General features: G+C 30.0%; 3 protein-coding genes across 4 annotated transcripts in view; 1 reads left to right on the top strand and 2 right to left on the bottom strand.

The window, feature by feature from the left end:
* Positions 1–324: 324 nt before the first annotated feature.
* The window catches only part of LOC123005467 (neuroglobin-like), a 30650-nt gene continuing 14398 nt past the window's right edge, over positions 325–16576 (bottom strand). For both annotated transcript variants that reach the window (XM_044399245.1, XM_044399246.1), the window contains exons 3-4: positions 1429–1660; positions 325–1316 (exon numbers count right to left, since the gene is read on the bottom strand). In XM_044399245.1, coding sequence (XP_044255180.1) covers positions 1170–1316; positions 1429–1660 — 379 coding nt within the window. In that variant the 3' untranslated portion in view covers positions 325–1169. The remainder of the gene's footprint in view (positions 1317–1428; positions 1661–16576) is intronic.
* Positions 8358–9278, top strand: LOC123005466 (serine protease inhibitor swm-1-like). Its single transcript, XM_044399244.1, has 4 exons — positions 8358–8507; positions 8556–8729; positions 8779–8961; positions 9006–9278. Exons 1-4 carry the CDS (start codon positions 8447–8449, stop codon positions 9182–9184), a joined length of 597 nt encoding a protein of 198 aa, XP_044255179.1. The 5' UTR covers positions 8358–8446; the 3' UTR covers positions 9185–9278.
* LOC123005468 (serine protease inhibitor swm-1-like) lies at positions 14453–15386 on the bottom strand. Its single transcript, XM_044399247.1, has 2 exons — positions 15101–15386; positions 14453–15052 (listed from the first exon to the last, which is right to left on the bottom strand). The coding sequence occupies exons 1-2, from the start codon at positions 15384–15386 to the stop codon at positions 14841–14843; spliced, it is 498 nt and encodes a 165-aa protein (XP_044255182.1). The 3' UTR covers positions 14453–14840.

Below are 16576 nucleotides of genomic sequence, written 5' to 3'. Positions count from 1 at the left end.
ATTACTTGAAACCAGTCAACAAAACGATAATTTTAATTTTTTTGTTAATTTTTGAGATGTTTAATTTCATATTTTTTTTAATTGTTAATAATTTAATTTACTTTTGTTAAATATGACATTTAGTGTTGGGTGGGTCTTGGAAATGAGAGCTGGTTTATGTCTGTATACGTATAAAATAAGATAAGATAAAAATAGCTCACATTTCAAACATTCTCTTCCTTTTTTAAATAATGAACTTTTTTTTCGCACAGTAATGAAGTTTGGAGGTTGCCATTTTCCAAGGAGTGTATTTGAAATATGGAAGAATAATACACTGAGTACATATAACTATATATAATAATACATAAATAACAATGTTTTCTTATACGATTAACATGAATCTGATCATTGTTGGTGAACATGATAATAATACATTTACAATATACTATGAGTACATACATATAATGTGTAGCACAAAATACACATCTTTATTAATATCGTCATACTTAAATATAATACATAATAATTAACAATTTGTTCACATTTTTATAATTCATTAATAATAATTTATCATATAAAAACGTATTGTGTGATTTAGTAATTGTATAATATTTACAATATGTTATAATGATAAGGCTCTCCACATAATCATTGGCTCACTATTGACATACAAACTTAATAATGGATTTCGTAGAACTAGATCTGGGTCGTTTTTATATAAAATTTTGGTACTTTTTGGAAAATTGACTCACAATTGACCTATTTGGACAACTATAATAAATTTAATTAAAGTAACGCAGCAATCAAGTTTATTATTGTAAAATTCATTCAAGTTGCACTTGCCATAAGAACAAACATTAAACTTTACAATTTTTATGTTGGAAACACGATATGTAAAAATCAAAAAACACTTTTTGTCTTGTGTGAGGTATTACTTTAATTTTAACAAAAATTATTTGCTAACAACATCAACTAACCCTCGAAAATGAATTATACCAAATGGAAGGCGTATAAGCACATAAGCATACAATATATCTACAACACTTTTTAAGTCTGTTATGCATTCGGCGTCTCATCCACACACTCATCCGTCGCTTCTCAAAAGATATTTTTTGTTTTATATAATTTGTAGTAGTTTTTTCGGTTTATATAGCAGTGACGGGCTATAATTCGTATCAGTCTGATGATTTTCACGTTGGCGCGTTGGCATTGTCGTAGCCTTTTACCAATGTTTCAATGATGAACTTTATCGTAATTTTGTAGATGTTTTCCACGTTTTCCGTGTAACGGTCTCCTAACGTTGTTTCCACGGCTGTCAGGAACGGCTTTTCGATTTTCTGAAAACAGAACCAAATTAATTTGTATTAATTAAAGATCAAAATGAATAACAAATTAATAAAAACTCAAAAGTGACTTAATTTTTATGAGAAGATGAAAGAGATTTATTACCCAGAAATATTCCACTTTAAACCCAGGTATCCTTCTATGCGAGGCTCCAACTTGGTGTAAATATTCGAAAAAAGTATCCAAATTGTCGAGTTCTTTGATACCTTCATCTAACGTATTCATAACTGTGCTGGCATGTTCAGCCAATTCTAAACTGCTGGCTTGATCCTCCTTCGTCTTCAGCTCCTTGAATTTCTCAAATAAAGTTAGCAACTCGGCGTGCTCTTCGAATAATCTGAAAGAAAATCAATAATTACGATTTGATTTAAAAGCGTCTCTTCTTTGTACTTTTTTTGACCCCAATTTCATTACGTTAAAGAAACTTTCCTACATTACTCTTATAGAACAGTAAGTAATAAAATTCCAGAGGATATCGAATAAAGAGATACTTTCCATATCGTTCGCAAAGGACGAAGTTGAACTCGAGGGTCAACGTATTCAGGATGAATTTGTCAGACGCTATAAATTCTCGTGGTTATCTTTTATTTTCTTTTTTATTGTCTTCAGGGGGTTTATTTATGGTAATTCGGTGCGATCAGATAAAGACAATTAAATTGGAAAGATACTTACTAAAATCACTGGACTTTTTCCAACACTCTTTTGATTGATTTATAGGCTACGTTTGCTAGAAATTGTTTGATTGATTTCGTGGTCATTGAATTTACATCATAACCGTTCGATAAAATTTATTAGCTTTTCGGCTGATTGATTTTGCGAACGTTTTTGGCGCTAACTTCATAAGTAAACCAGCAAATTGATTGGACTGCTGTATAAATAATTGCTGTCGGCGAATCACAGCTAAGCTAAGAACACGAAAATGTGATTTTCTAACTTTAATCTAGTTTTTCCGATTCGATTTTACTTCAGGGATGTTACAAAGCCACACATTCTTACAATGAAGTAAAACTTTTAGTCAGATATCAAAGATTTTTTCCCATAAGAAAATGAGATAATTGGCGAAAATGGGTGTTGGTAGAGAAAAAACGCCAGGCTCCATAGTAATGGAGGAAGTGATAAAGTGTGTGCAGCAAAAAAAGGCAAGTTTGTGGAGAATAGGTGGAACATATTATTTTTTATTATCATCTTATTTTAACGAAGAAAATTACACGTCCTAAAACAAAATAAAAAAATTCTCCACTGTGATATTTTTTTTGTGCGATTAGACTCTATTCAATTGTTTACTATGTCCGTTTCCAGGACAGTAAGTTGTATTTACTCGTCGGTAAGTATTTTGTTTATTGTTGCTAAAGTCGGTAAGCATTCAAAAACGTTGCCATAGTATTTTGGCGTTCTAGAACATTTGTTAAATATTTTATTAAAAAAACTAAGAAAAATCAATCGCGCAAAAAGTCATATTGTAAACATCTCGAACGGTAGGGACCGTTCTTGATGCTTAATATACTATTTATTTGGAATTACCATAATTACTTTTCAGTTGCTCGAATTGACGTCGGTGGTTCAATCGCCATTATAAAGGTGATATTTTGTTCACAAAAAATTTAAATTGAGTTGTAAATTAGTTTTACTTAAACATAACAAAGTTATAACAGTATAACAGCAACAATTTACAAAATACTATTTTATGACCTAGATTTCGCACAAAAATTGGAGTTTATTAACTCAAGGTGGTCATCCATCTTTGTCATCAAACATTTGAGACAATTAAAAACACATTAAAAGTTTTTAGAAGTGTCGAATACCAGACTTAATGGTCAGATGACACAAAGGGAAATCTTAAAATCAATCTTGTGTTAAAGTTTTCATCACTTTGAAACCACTTTTGCTGAAAACTTTGAAAAAAACGGAAGTTTCCTTGTTCCGTAAAACACGAACTTAAAGCTTTGTAATAATATCTGCACAAAGCTACCTGCTAAACAAATGAATAGACTGTCGTAGCAGTTTTATTATATTCAAAAGATTCTTAATTACGATGAAGATAATTAATCATTTTTAATAAAAAATATACAACATCGCAATAACTGACGTTTTAACAAAAGATTATTTTATGTTATTTGAGTTTTAATTATATTCTCTAATTTTGACTTTTTGACAACCCAGCATCAATCACTAATGTAATTTACAGGCTTGACATTATGATTACTGCTTTGACAAATACACCAGATTTGTCAATTTTGTGTCTATCGCATGAATTTATCTTACCGGTCAGGTGATTTTTTGAGATCGCAGCAGGCGAATCGATTAGTGACCTAGTGAGTGAGTGTATACACTACGGCGTTACCGTGGAAACGGTCTCGCCAGATGCGAGATGCCTGTGTAAAAGAGGAGGACCAACATCGGTATTTCGATTTATAAAAATATCGTATATCTAAATAAAAACTGGTCAAGAGTGCTCCATACATTTTGAATAGTAGCATTAATACCTGCCAGTTATCTGTCAAATTTACGTATTTTTGAACACCTGTCTTACGTTAAATTTTGATTCAAGCCATTTTTTTTGAACAAATCATCATTGATTGACAACATAAGCACAATGGCTTATCTACACTCTGTAGTGTATTTTGTCATCTTATCGATATACATACGTTTAGAGTGTTACAGCACTCTTGATCACGTTTTTATTTAGACTCAGGGATACTCATGGTAGATGCACATGATGCTGAACGTGACAAAGCCAACAGTTGTGGCTTTGTTGCGGTTACCAAAATGACAAAATATTTCGTCGGTTTATTTCCGTAATTGACATGTAGATATTTTGTATTTAATATAAGTAACTCGTGTGAAAGAAGCTTTCTCAAAATCTTTTTTTATCCTTAAACCTGCACCAAATTCCAGATTCCAGGCAGTATTTGCACTAACATTAACATAAGATAAAGAAATTTGCAAATGAAATTTTATTGAAGCAACAAGCTGCAATACAAGTTTTAAATGCTAATTAGTAACTTTGCAAATAACATAAATAAATAAGTTTTTAAAATTTCGACTTTGCTAACTTTATAAATATCGCAAGTTTCCAGCAAATACTAAATAAGAAATGCTATTACAAGTGATACTTGTTTAAAATTTTTAAAGGCCACCATTGCATTTGTGCTCCATTATCTCTCATTTCCACGAAAACATTAAACGAAACAGAACTCCTTTTCCATTCACTTAGAAAACTTTTTACGACTTTTGCTGCCCTCCTATCCAATCGTATTATCTTTAACTGGTGTGTTTATCAAGGTGGTATATTACACCAAACCACCATAAAAGGGGAATTTGCAAAAGCTTCTACATTTGAGAAATAATGAGAAATAGGTAAAGTATGCTAGCGTACGATTAATTTTATAATTGTAAGAAAGTGAACGAGGCGAGTCAAGGGGATCGATACAGGAGAAAATGTTATTCTTCCATGAAAAATACGAGTACCAAGTAGGACATTATTTTATTTTTCAAGATAACATTTTTCAATACTAATGTACATATGTCTAATACGTATAAATAATTTCTAATTCTCTGTAAGATTTTGACCACGTTTTATTTAGCCTCACGATACTAAGTAGGTATAATAATAAAATGAATCATGAAATTAAAAAAAATAGATATCCTGAATTGAAAAAAATTGTTGATAAAGTTTTTAAAGTTTACGTTATTTATGAGGTTTAATAAAAAATAATAAACACAAATTTTGGAATATAATACGAAGATATTCATTTAATTTTATTTCATTAAGTCAAACATAAACATACGCATTTATCAGCACAAAATTAAAAGGTATTCAGTTGTCTGCGTTTTATAAATAACTCGTTGATAAATGCATTTCTGTGTAAAATTAGTACGAGTTTGACGTTTGGGTTTTTACCAATAATTTTGCAAATATTTTACATAAATATATCTTGAAATAACATTAATGCAAATGTAAAAGCAATCACAAAAAGTTGTATAACACATATTTGTGTGTGTGTGTGTGTGTGCGTATAGATATTAATTTAAAGTGTATCAGAAAGGCATGTAACATCTCAACTATGAAAATCTATAAGAGACTGTTTTTTAATGAAAACAACTCTTATTACTAATACTGTTGTTTAAGAAAATGTTTTAAGTTTATTATAACTCGTAATTTTGTTGGTTTAAAAAAACAAAGTAAAACTTCTCACTAACGAAAACAAAATTCAAAAAATTGTTTGTCATTTTGACGTTTAGGTACCTCCTTGTTAAATACTGTTTTTTTTTAATCATGTACAGTTGGAGACAAAATACTTTGGTCGTCAATGTCACTTGAGTGACATTAAATTGTAAAGCATGCTTTAGGAATGTTAACCTTACTTTTAGCTACTCTCAGTCATCATAGTTGTCAAGTTGTACATATTTTTGATAGAGAGATATAATAGCTGTCATTAATTTGAAATTGACATTCATTTTAACGTTAAAGCTTGAATTACATTAAAGTGTCAGAAAAGTGACGACCAAAGTATTTTGTCTCCAACTGTAATGGTTGATTTCAACTAAAACGTTTTAATTTTGAGCTAGAAGGTGACTCTACAGCCTTTAAAAAGACAGTACTTTGGATTTTAAACTATAAATAACGACTAAAAGCCGAAATAAACCTTTAGATTAAGTTCCATAAAAGTTAAACACATTATTACTACAAAATGACTTTCATTCCATTCCATCCGAAGCAAATAGCTTTCAGCAACAGTGAATTACATCGATAGGAAAAGCGTCTAAGCAAACTACATACTATAATGTAACGTGTTAATAGCTAAAGAGAGAAAACGTGGGCGATTCAGTTTATACCTCAATTTCAATATAGTGTATAGCATTAGCAAACATTGCTTGTGACATTAATCAACCTTGAGTGAAATTCAGAAAATGCGAATTCAATATTTCGCACGTAGAGGAACGATTAATCAAGTCCATTAGAAAGCTCCATGCTATATCCACTGTTGACATAAGGTTGAATGGAAATCTACTCTTCATAAGCAAGCCTATTAATAAATTACCTAATTGCTGAATTATTAATTAAATTAAGTTGGTCGTTAGTGGGGCGACCTTTTCAAATACATCAATGCTTAATTGAGTTAACACCATGGGAGCTCTGCGTGCACGACACATTGTTGGTCAGAAATTTTAAAATCGTTAAAACTTTTATCAATTTCAAATAACTAAACTTACTTATAATGTACAAAATTTTATCTACCCTTACCCATTTTATGTTTTTTTTTTTCAAAATAAAACGCACTATAATATGTTATATGTAATACGAATTGTGCCACTCGCTGCGGTCGTTGTACTTCAATCAACTTATATATCTATACACTATTACCTAATCCTGTAATATTTATTTATAAATTATTAAAAACTAAGTAATACTTATTCACAGGATAATTTATATTGTCCGAAAATTGGTGTAACAAAATCACATTAACATATTAATCATTCTAGTTTCCGATAATTTTACTCTTTGAAACCTAGACATTGATTGACGAATAGCCATCTAGATTAAATTTGGTGTTTTATTCATAGCTGTAGCAATTCTCATTATGAAACAAGAACTACTGAAAATATAAGGTCGCCCGCTGACGCGTTGTGCTTTTAAACCCGTCGTGCGTGTTTTAAAGGCTTGCTTATAATTTAGTATTATAATATACTATTTTGGTGTTCTAGAACATTTTTTAGATATTTTATTAAAAAAACTAACAAAAATCAGTCGCACAAAAAATGTCATTAGCATCCCGAACATTAAGGACTTACCGATCTCAGACAATAATTGGAGGAGGAGTGAAGTGATGACAAAACAATTATCTTCGAACGGTAAAATGTCCTTACCGTTCTTGATGCTTATTATATCTACTATGCATTTATTTTTTAAAACACTTGTAATTGGAGTGATTCAATGTTTGAAAACTAATTTTAAAAAAAGTACGTATTTGACAAAATTAAAAAAAAATAATACAAATATAAGTAACATCTTGTTCCTCGACCTAAATCTTTTAGATTTTTTTCGAGATTGGTACAATTTTGTAGCATTTTATCGGCTCAACATGATACAAAATCAAGACGTCAACATTAACTTTTAATATATCATTACAGCTCTTTCCCCAGCCTGAAATTTTCTTCAAGTTTCTACCCACAAAAGCTCCAACACAATTTACTAAATACTAGATTTCATGAAAGGATGGTTCACACTCCACAACTTTACCATTACTTGCTTTTTTCGAGCAAGACTAAAAATAACAAGAAAAACTTTCCTCGTGCTCGTTTTATGTATTATTACCCGGATAAAATTATGGTTCATTAATCTGTTTATTTCATAAGAACAAACAAGTGATCTTCAAAACAGCACTTTTTGCATTTTTCTTAAAAACATTTACTACAAAATTGCTTTGAATTTATATTTTTTAAATAAGAAAAGAGGATAACCATTATAACGTTAATTTTGACACAAATAATTTAGTAAATTTTTCAATAATAAAGAAAATTTGAGATCCAAAATATTTCATGAGGTTAAATTTTACATAAGATCACAATTTTACTTTTTGCCAAGAATGAATCACCCTGTTAATTTAAATATTTACTACTCAATAATTGTTAACTCAATGTTTTCCTGAAAACCACAGTAGATGAAAACAAGTTAAACGTTTGTTTTACTTGTAATCTTGTAAACCGTTGGGATGTTTATTCAAGAGTGCAAAAATCTTTAATCAGAAAAAAATAAAAACCCTGTGTTGTCAAGTTCTTTCCAGAACAATGTTTTACTAATTAGTAAACATGTCTGTTGAGTTGGAAACAAATAACAAATTTTCCCTGCTTGGAAAACAACACACAATAAATATCTAAATCTAAACGTCATTTAAACTTAAGTTAATAAGGTTGATATAAAAATATTTTTTTTGTAATTAAAGTACTTAATTCTCTTGCAAATATGATTTTATTCGTAACTTTGTTTGTTATTCATCATTTTGTCTGTCATAAAGTTGAACGCTCAGTGTTAAATATTTAAATATTTGCAGATAAAAATTTACACAACCTATACAAATCAGTATTTAAGTTAAAAGAGTTGTAAGAATCAGACATAGACAACATGCAGATTCAACTAATTGCAATCGTTCTTCTCGCGGTGGGTTACACCATTGCTGATCAAGGTATTTCTTTAAATTAATCTAAAACAATACTTTAAAAATTTTTCATAGAAAAAACTTGTCCCGAAAACGAAGAATTTAAAACCTGTGGAACTGCTTGTCCTCCCACTTGCCAAAACAAATCGCCGCAAATCTGCACCGACAATTGTGTTATTGGATGTTTTTGCAAAAAAGGATACATTAGGGAAGGTCCAGGAGGTCGTTGTGTGCCCGAATCATGCGAAAGTAACTTTGAAAAACCCTAGTTTTCAATGCAATTAATTTTTCATTTTAGATGTTCACGTTTGTGAAAAAAATGAGATTTTCAGTACTTGCGCTACCGCCTGTCCCAGAACTTGCGGCGAAAGTGAACCCAAAATTTGTCCTTTATATTGCCGAACGGGTTGTATTTGTAAAGATTATTATATTAGAGAAACTAAAGATGGAAAATGTATTCCTGAAGTTGCTTGCAAGAAAGGTTAGTAGAAAAATCATCGTAGTTTATCTTAAATATTTATTTAGAATGCGGTGAAAATGAAATCTATAACGAATGCGGATCCTTGTGTCCTGGAACTTGCTCTCAACCGGTGAAAGTTTGTGAGAAGAAATGTGTCAAAGGGTGTTTTTGCAAAGAAGGATACGTTCTAGATGATAAAACGCGAAAATGCGTCAGGAAGGAGGACTGTCCCAAGCGCTCCTAATTTCAAGGCCTCTTCAATACTTAATATTATAAACTATGTACTTATAACACAAAGATTTTTCGATAAAATATAAAATAATACTGTTTGCATTTAATAAAAAAATTATTGCTCACCAAAAATGTACCTCGCGTATTTAAATAACAATCTACTTCATAGTCTCTTTAAATATTTACCTATACCCGAAAAAAAAAACAAGCGACTTCAATTTACAATCCTGTTTAAATAAATAATTCAAAAACAACCAACGCAATTTACGACGTTTCATTTTTATCAGGAGTTGGTTATATTAAGAAAAATAAACAATCTTCCAATTTTATTGTTACTGCCAACATCCCTGTTCAGCCCGAAATGAACATTTTACGAGATGTGCTACACCCAGTTGTCAAAATGACATCACCCTTGGCCCGAGGTCAAAATGGGGTGTGTTTGACGACAATGGTGATGCCCCTAAATTTTCTTCAAGCAGCGTATGATTATTTCTTAGACAGTCGTTTTCACCCAAATGGTGATACGATACGTTAAAATTGTATTGAATATAAACAGCTCTATATTTTGCATCGCACGTAACATTTTCATCGAAGAGGAAAGTTCTACTCCTGTTCTTTATATTCTGTATTTGTTGATTCAAAACTCGATGGAAACTTTTGCCAACTTTTCTAAAAGCTCAATGAAAACATTCAGTTTATTGTGTTACAATTGAACTTATGAAAAATTTAGATTTTTTAAGCATAGTGTTGTTTTATGTGTACTTAGGCATTTTAAAAGTGCTCTGAGTGAAAATCAATGCAAAATTTTGCACTTTACTGATGCACTAAGCTTTTGTACTTTGGTAGTTTAATTCACCTCGAGAGAATTGTTTTAGATTACTGCTTCATGTTTAATTATTATTTTTAAAATGAAAGGAAATAATTTAGAGAAGAGATGAGCTAAAATACATGTAAATAGTGGAAGTACTTCCTAAGTAAAACATTGCATAACAAACAACTGCGAAAATGAAATTTGTCAGATTAAGTAAATAAAGTTTAATTAAACATTATGCGAATGTAATAACACTGTAATACAATATTAATATGCAGGGAATAATTTAGCAAGTGTCTGATATTCTGCTCTCAGTTGAATGTTATCTAAGCATAATTTACATTTTGGTTCAAAATATTTTCTTATCTTGTTTTAATAAAATAAATATTGTACTTACATACAATTATAGACAACTGAAAAAATCAAGCACAAAAACGCAAAATTCTAATACTACGAACAGTTTCTAAAATAAAAACTTTATTTATTTGTAACTTTAGAATCATTGGTACCTATTAGTACAAACAACTAAAATGGGTAAACAAACGATTTCTAAAATGCTTAATATAAAATTTATTTTTTGCTAAGAAGAAATAGTGTGGAGCAAAACGAAGTTTTAAAAGATCAAGAAATTAACTGCCAAACATACAAAACTAATCAATACGTAGGTACAGGGAGTAAAATCAATGTTTTTGTATTATACATAAATAAATGTTATAATAAGAACATACAACAGAATGTTTTTAATTTTGGTGAATTTCGTGTAATGTTCCTAGACATTTTTATCAAAGTATTTCTCTCTTGTAATTTAATAAAGTAGGTATGTAGAGATATGTGATTATTTCTTAAAGAATTTGAAACATTTTTCATATATATTCAGCTCGTTTCGCAACACAAAAAGCAATGTCAAAATATAAAAAAGTAGCTATTTTTGATTTTCTCTATTTTTAAACCTTGGACCACGTGGTATGCAAGTATGCTAATTAAAATATATAAAACCTAAAAATTTGTTACGTAAATAGCATTTTTAGTTTATTTTCATACATCGTGGGGATGTTTTTATTTATTTTATATTTTCATTGAATCGTAAAACATTTTATGATATTTCACGCCATATACCTAAAAGTATTGATAAAAATAATAAAATAACTGCATGAAAAAATTACGAGATATCTATCCTTGAGGAAAAGTATTCAGAAAATCCGGCAATTTTCTATAATTTTCATGCAAAGAGGGAATGTCTATTTGAAGTGACCCTATTGTCATAAAATGTGTGCTGGTGTAATTAACGTTGGTATTAAATAGAGCTTTAGAACAGTGAGATTATAGCAAACTTGGTTGCTAAAAACACACGATTGCCCTGGAAGTTCTCTGATTAACACATAAGCGGAATGGGACGTTACGATATTAGCTAGATTGTATTAACTCAAATGTCAACAAATCCCTGTAATTTATTCCGAACAGTTGATTACTTTACGGGGATTATGGTGTTGCTATAAACGCCTTTTCGCTATATGTTTGCAGTCAGAAAATCAAAATTTTTGCAAAATTTAATCTTAAAAAAATTTAATTTTAACATTGAAATTTACACCAATCTCTTAAAACATTCTTCCACAGTTTTTCTGTTTTATATACCGCAATTAATTACAGTACTGCAATTAATTTTTCCAAGCCTTCCATATTTTACTGAACCTTTATTAAACTCTTGCAATTTATTGTCTCTGCTTCTAGTTGTGATAATAAATACTTGCAATTAACTAAAAATAATAGTTATTTATTCTACGAGTTTGAGTGCATTATTTCACCGAGTAGATTTTTGAACCACGCGTGTAACGAGTGGTTTATCATCCACGAGGTAGAATAAAGCGTCCGATTCACACTCAAACGAGTTGAACACAACATTTTATTCTTCGAATTAGACTCAACAAGGCTTAAAACAGTTGTCAAAACTTCCTTACATGGGAGAAAAACCGTAAATTTTGACAGTGTCGAAGAATAAATAAAATAAATTTCTTTAAATAGTTATTTTTGTTACAAGTACCTAAAATACAGTTTTTACAAAGCCTCGTCCGGAATAGCAGGTGAGTCGGCAAAAACGTTTTAAGTACGTCTTACACACAAAAATTTTTTGTTATCGCTTCCATAAAATGTATTCACACCTCTTACCTATTCTATTCATTAAAAAAAGTTCGCCACCATAGTAACCAAATTGACTTTTTCGTCCGGAAAAACTGTTTTTGGGGATTGGGTAACTAAAATAATCATTTTACGTACTATTTTATTGAGTCCGAAAAAGACTTATTTTAGAGACTCAAACACAATTCCCTAAAACAACTATTTTCTGGAGCGTATACAAAAAAGTTTTTTTTTTGAGTATTTACTTATTAAATATTTTGTGGCAGTTTTATCATATTTAAAAGTGGCAGGACTAATCTCTGGCTTGACAAACTCATAGGTATGTACATCATATAAAAAGTTAGGTAATATGCAGATTTCTTATAGTGTTTGTTTTAATCTTTTGTGTAACAAAATCTCGTGAAACGTTAGATTTCGTTAATACTCGAAACATAACTGAATTTTCTTTTATCGTCACGCAATCTCTTCCAACTGACAGTATGTGTGCTTAATTGCATAGCAGTTTGGGATTATGCCCTGCAAATGGAGTTAATAATGAGCCAGATAATGGCAAAATTAATATCTTTCCTGCTAAACTGATACCTGACACGTGACTCCACTCTACTTTAATAAGGAGCCGCGGAAATTAAAACAGCTTTACGATATTACTCCCATCATTTTTCATTGTAAATATTTTCATCCGCTTGATTTAATAACAAATAGAGAGGGAGTTTGAAAACAAATAATCATGTATTGTTGGTCGTTTTACAAAATGTTAGCGCATTGAAGTGAAAGCTCGCTGAAAGCACGAGCGACACAATGGGAGTTGTAATAGGACCTGTGGTGAGATCTCCACGTGAAATCCTTCATCAATTAATCAGGCGTTTGTACACTTGGCTTTTCAAAGGGAACACAGCGTTGTTAACACGGCTGCTTGGAACGGCACTTTGCTAATTTATCTTCGATAAGAAATGAGGAATCGATTCAATTTACTAACTTTCGAAAAGTTTTTTATGTTTGCTTTCGGGAAGTCTTGATTTGAGATTAAATTGCTTCAAATCTAGATATAATTTTCCTAATGCGAAGAAACAATGACTTTAATGTTTTCAGAACTGCCGCATTATTTATATTTATTTTAAATAGTAATTACTCTTAAATACAAGTCTTAAATAAGAGACATGAAACAAATTGAAAAAAAAACCTACATTCAGATTCGGAATTCCTATCACACAAAGAAAATTAACTAAAAACTACCGTAGTCTAATAGTATAAAAAGTCATTTCCTAAAATGAAAACTGGTCAGTTACAAAAATTGGCAAAGGGAACAAGCTTAAAAGACTAAAAAAGCCAATTTAGATTTTAAAAGTATTAATTTGCACTGTTCTTAAACAGTGCTAAACTACTACAAATAAAAATGAAAAAATAGATATTTTCAATTTGGAAACAATACAAACTATGTATCTATATAAATTTTCTCATTCATTATGTTTTTATATTATATTATACATTATATTATACAAAGTGGTTATAAATGATTTTCATCWAGCCAGCTGTGAATTTTCCATGTAAAATAAAAAATGCCGCTTTACGAAAATTGTAGTACCTATTTGTTTTAACTCAAAATTAAAAAATCGCCGTTTACTAAGCATCCACTTCGAAAATAGACTTATAAACTTGTTTTCTTCCAAAGTTTACATTATTATCAATTATTATTGGTTAGTTGAAACAATGAAAGTTTAATTAACAACAATTTATTATTAATTAATAAGTGATACTAATGACAGAACTAGAGCATTCAAAAAGTAGAACGGCACAAATAAAGTTACATGCAAAAAAATCCAAAGCTGGCTAGATGAAAATCATTTATAACCACTCTGTATTATCAATGTGATGCAAATTCTTTGTGGTGCAGAAACATGTTTTTAAAATATATAAAAATATGCTAAATCCTCTCTCAGTTTTAAAAAGTGGTAGTCAAATGCATTTATATTACTTTTTTATCTGTAGGTATGCCAAAGCAAGCTTCTTATATTGCTCTATAATTTCATTGAGAGAGCATAAATACTTTACAATGATTACCTGTGAGTCTTTTAAAATCAGTTCTATTCAAATATCAATAGCTTAATTAGTTAACTTACTCGTACGTTACGTTTTCTACATTTGATTTAAAATAAAAGCTTTACAGATTTTTTTTGACTTTGACATAAAGCATGCAATTGAAAGCACAGATTGGAAGAAAAATGTTTTTCATCCTTTCGTGAAATATCCATCGACGGCCGCCAAGTTTTCAATATCGGCTAAAACTTATAAAACATTGATGTCACATAAAAAAATAGATAATATTTTACTACTGTTATATTCTGAAAGTCAGATTTTCAATATTTTCACAAGAAATGGTTTTAGTTCATAAAGTCTTTATGTCATCTAGATGAGGAGTCGTCTAGTCTGGAGCCACTTGTAAAAAATGTGTTCACTGAAGAGAATACATTTACGAAAGGAGATATATGAAGGAATAAACGCAGAGCCAAATACAGGATTAAATATACGAGTTGCTCGTAGTTTTACTTCGTAATTTTATTCAACTCCAAAAAATTGCATTCACTCAAAAATTATTTTGTAAATAGGTATTACTCGTATGTACATAACTCAAACAAGATCAGGTTATGTGTCAGATATAATAACCTTTGACCTTCACTAATAAAACAAATACGAATTAACTAGCAATTTTATAAGTTATGTAATAGTTTTAATTCGATTTTTTACAGTTCTCTTTTAATACACAAACTCCTCCTGTTTTCTCCCTCACATAACCCTTTTTGCAAATACACCCTTTCGGACACCATAGCATCGTACACCCAGGTGGTGTCAAAACGTCGCAAGTGGCTTGACATGCATCTGCACACTCTGTTACTTCTTCATTTTTACCACATGGTTTTGTATAATTTCTACTAATCTCCCCTAATTACAAAAACGCTGAATAATTGTAATTTTCTAATTAACTCTTACCTGGATTTACGCAGCTTTCAATTGGTACACATTTGCCGTTTTCGGATTCTCTGATATACCGTTCTTCACATATGCAGCCCCCGAGGCATAACCTAAAACTGCAAGGGGGCCTTTTTGGGATATCACATGTGGGTAGACAAGGCTCTACGCAGGATGTTGGTACTTCGTGCAACCCACAAATAAACGGTTTTGTGCCTTTTATCACATCTTCGGTTGGAAGAGAATGCACATTCTCTATAGTTAGAATTTGCAAGAGTAGAAACAGAATGCCAGTTCTTGTATACATATTTATTCAAAGCAAGAAAATCAGTTACTAAAGTAGTAAGATTGTACCAAATCTTGTTCAACAATTAATTAATTTTATTATCGCAATAAGAAATTAATCTATTTTTAGCAATGAATTGCTTAATTGATCCAAACAAAGAAACGTATAGGAAGAGTGTTATGTATATGTTATGTTAGCAATGACAATATCCTTGTGAGCATCTTACATTGTTTTACCTACCTTTTATAGTACATATATACAGAATGTCCTAGCGAGTTGGAAAAGTCCATTAGTGACCTCTAATTGATAAAACTTAAAAAAAAATGTATAGGACATTGATAGATACTCTAAAATTATTTTCAACTGCACAGAGTGTTCCAAAAATAAGTTACGATACCAACTTGTGTTTTTTTAATGAAACACTGTATGTTTCTTTGCCTTTTTGGATGTAGCCTTTTAAAACAATGTATTTACACTATACTTTTATTAGTCGATTTCGCTTAGTTTTAGAAATAAGACGTTTTTATTTTGACGATAACATGCTCTTTTTAAAAATTTATTACACAAAAACTAAGACAGCTACAACAATTTTTTTTCTTACTTCTACAAATAAGAAAGTACAGCAACTGCAAAACTGCAGCAATTTTTTAGTGTTTTGCTGTATCTGTAAAGATTAATAAATTAAGAAGTTTGTTAAAAGTTAAATAACTTAAAAAATTTAAATGGAACACCCTATTTTTTATTTTTACATCTAATAGATTGATAAATTGCCTAACTAAAAAAAAAAACTTTTAATGTCTAGAATTGACAAATAAAAAAATATTTAACATTCAATATTAATTGTAGCAGTAATGCCTATCAATATCTGAGCATCTGAGTTGATACTATGGCAACCATAGTAATTCCATCACGGATCACTTATTTGTTAATTTATCCAGAAATTGTAAAAGTCGTTATAAATACTGAAATTCGAATTTATTTATTGTAACGATAAAGAATAATGAATTCAGTTTAACACAAATGTGATTATTAAGTGATATTCTTTCCATCTCTTATGCAACTGTGCACTTTTTGGCTATTGAAACAATAGTAATTATTTTTGTTTAATGTTTAACGTTAAATATCTTTTTAGTTATTGATTATAAAAGTAAATAATTTTAGAAAGACAATTTAATAATCCTTTAAATGCAAAAACAATAAATAGGGTGTTC

This window comes from Tribolium madens, unplaced genomic scaffold, assembly GCF_015345945.1.
Source record: "Tribolium madens isolate multiple individuals breed KSU strain unplaced genomic scaffold, Tmad_KSU_1.1 Scaffold_20;HRSCAF=117;Tcas5.2_LG4, whole genome shotgun sequence".
NCBI lineage: Eukaryota > Metazoa > Arthropoda > Insecta > Coleoptera > Tenebrionidae > Tribolium > Tribolium madens.
The sequence above is the reverse complement of the archived record's forward strand: the minus strand, read 5'-3'. Positions and strand labels throughout refer to the sequence as shown.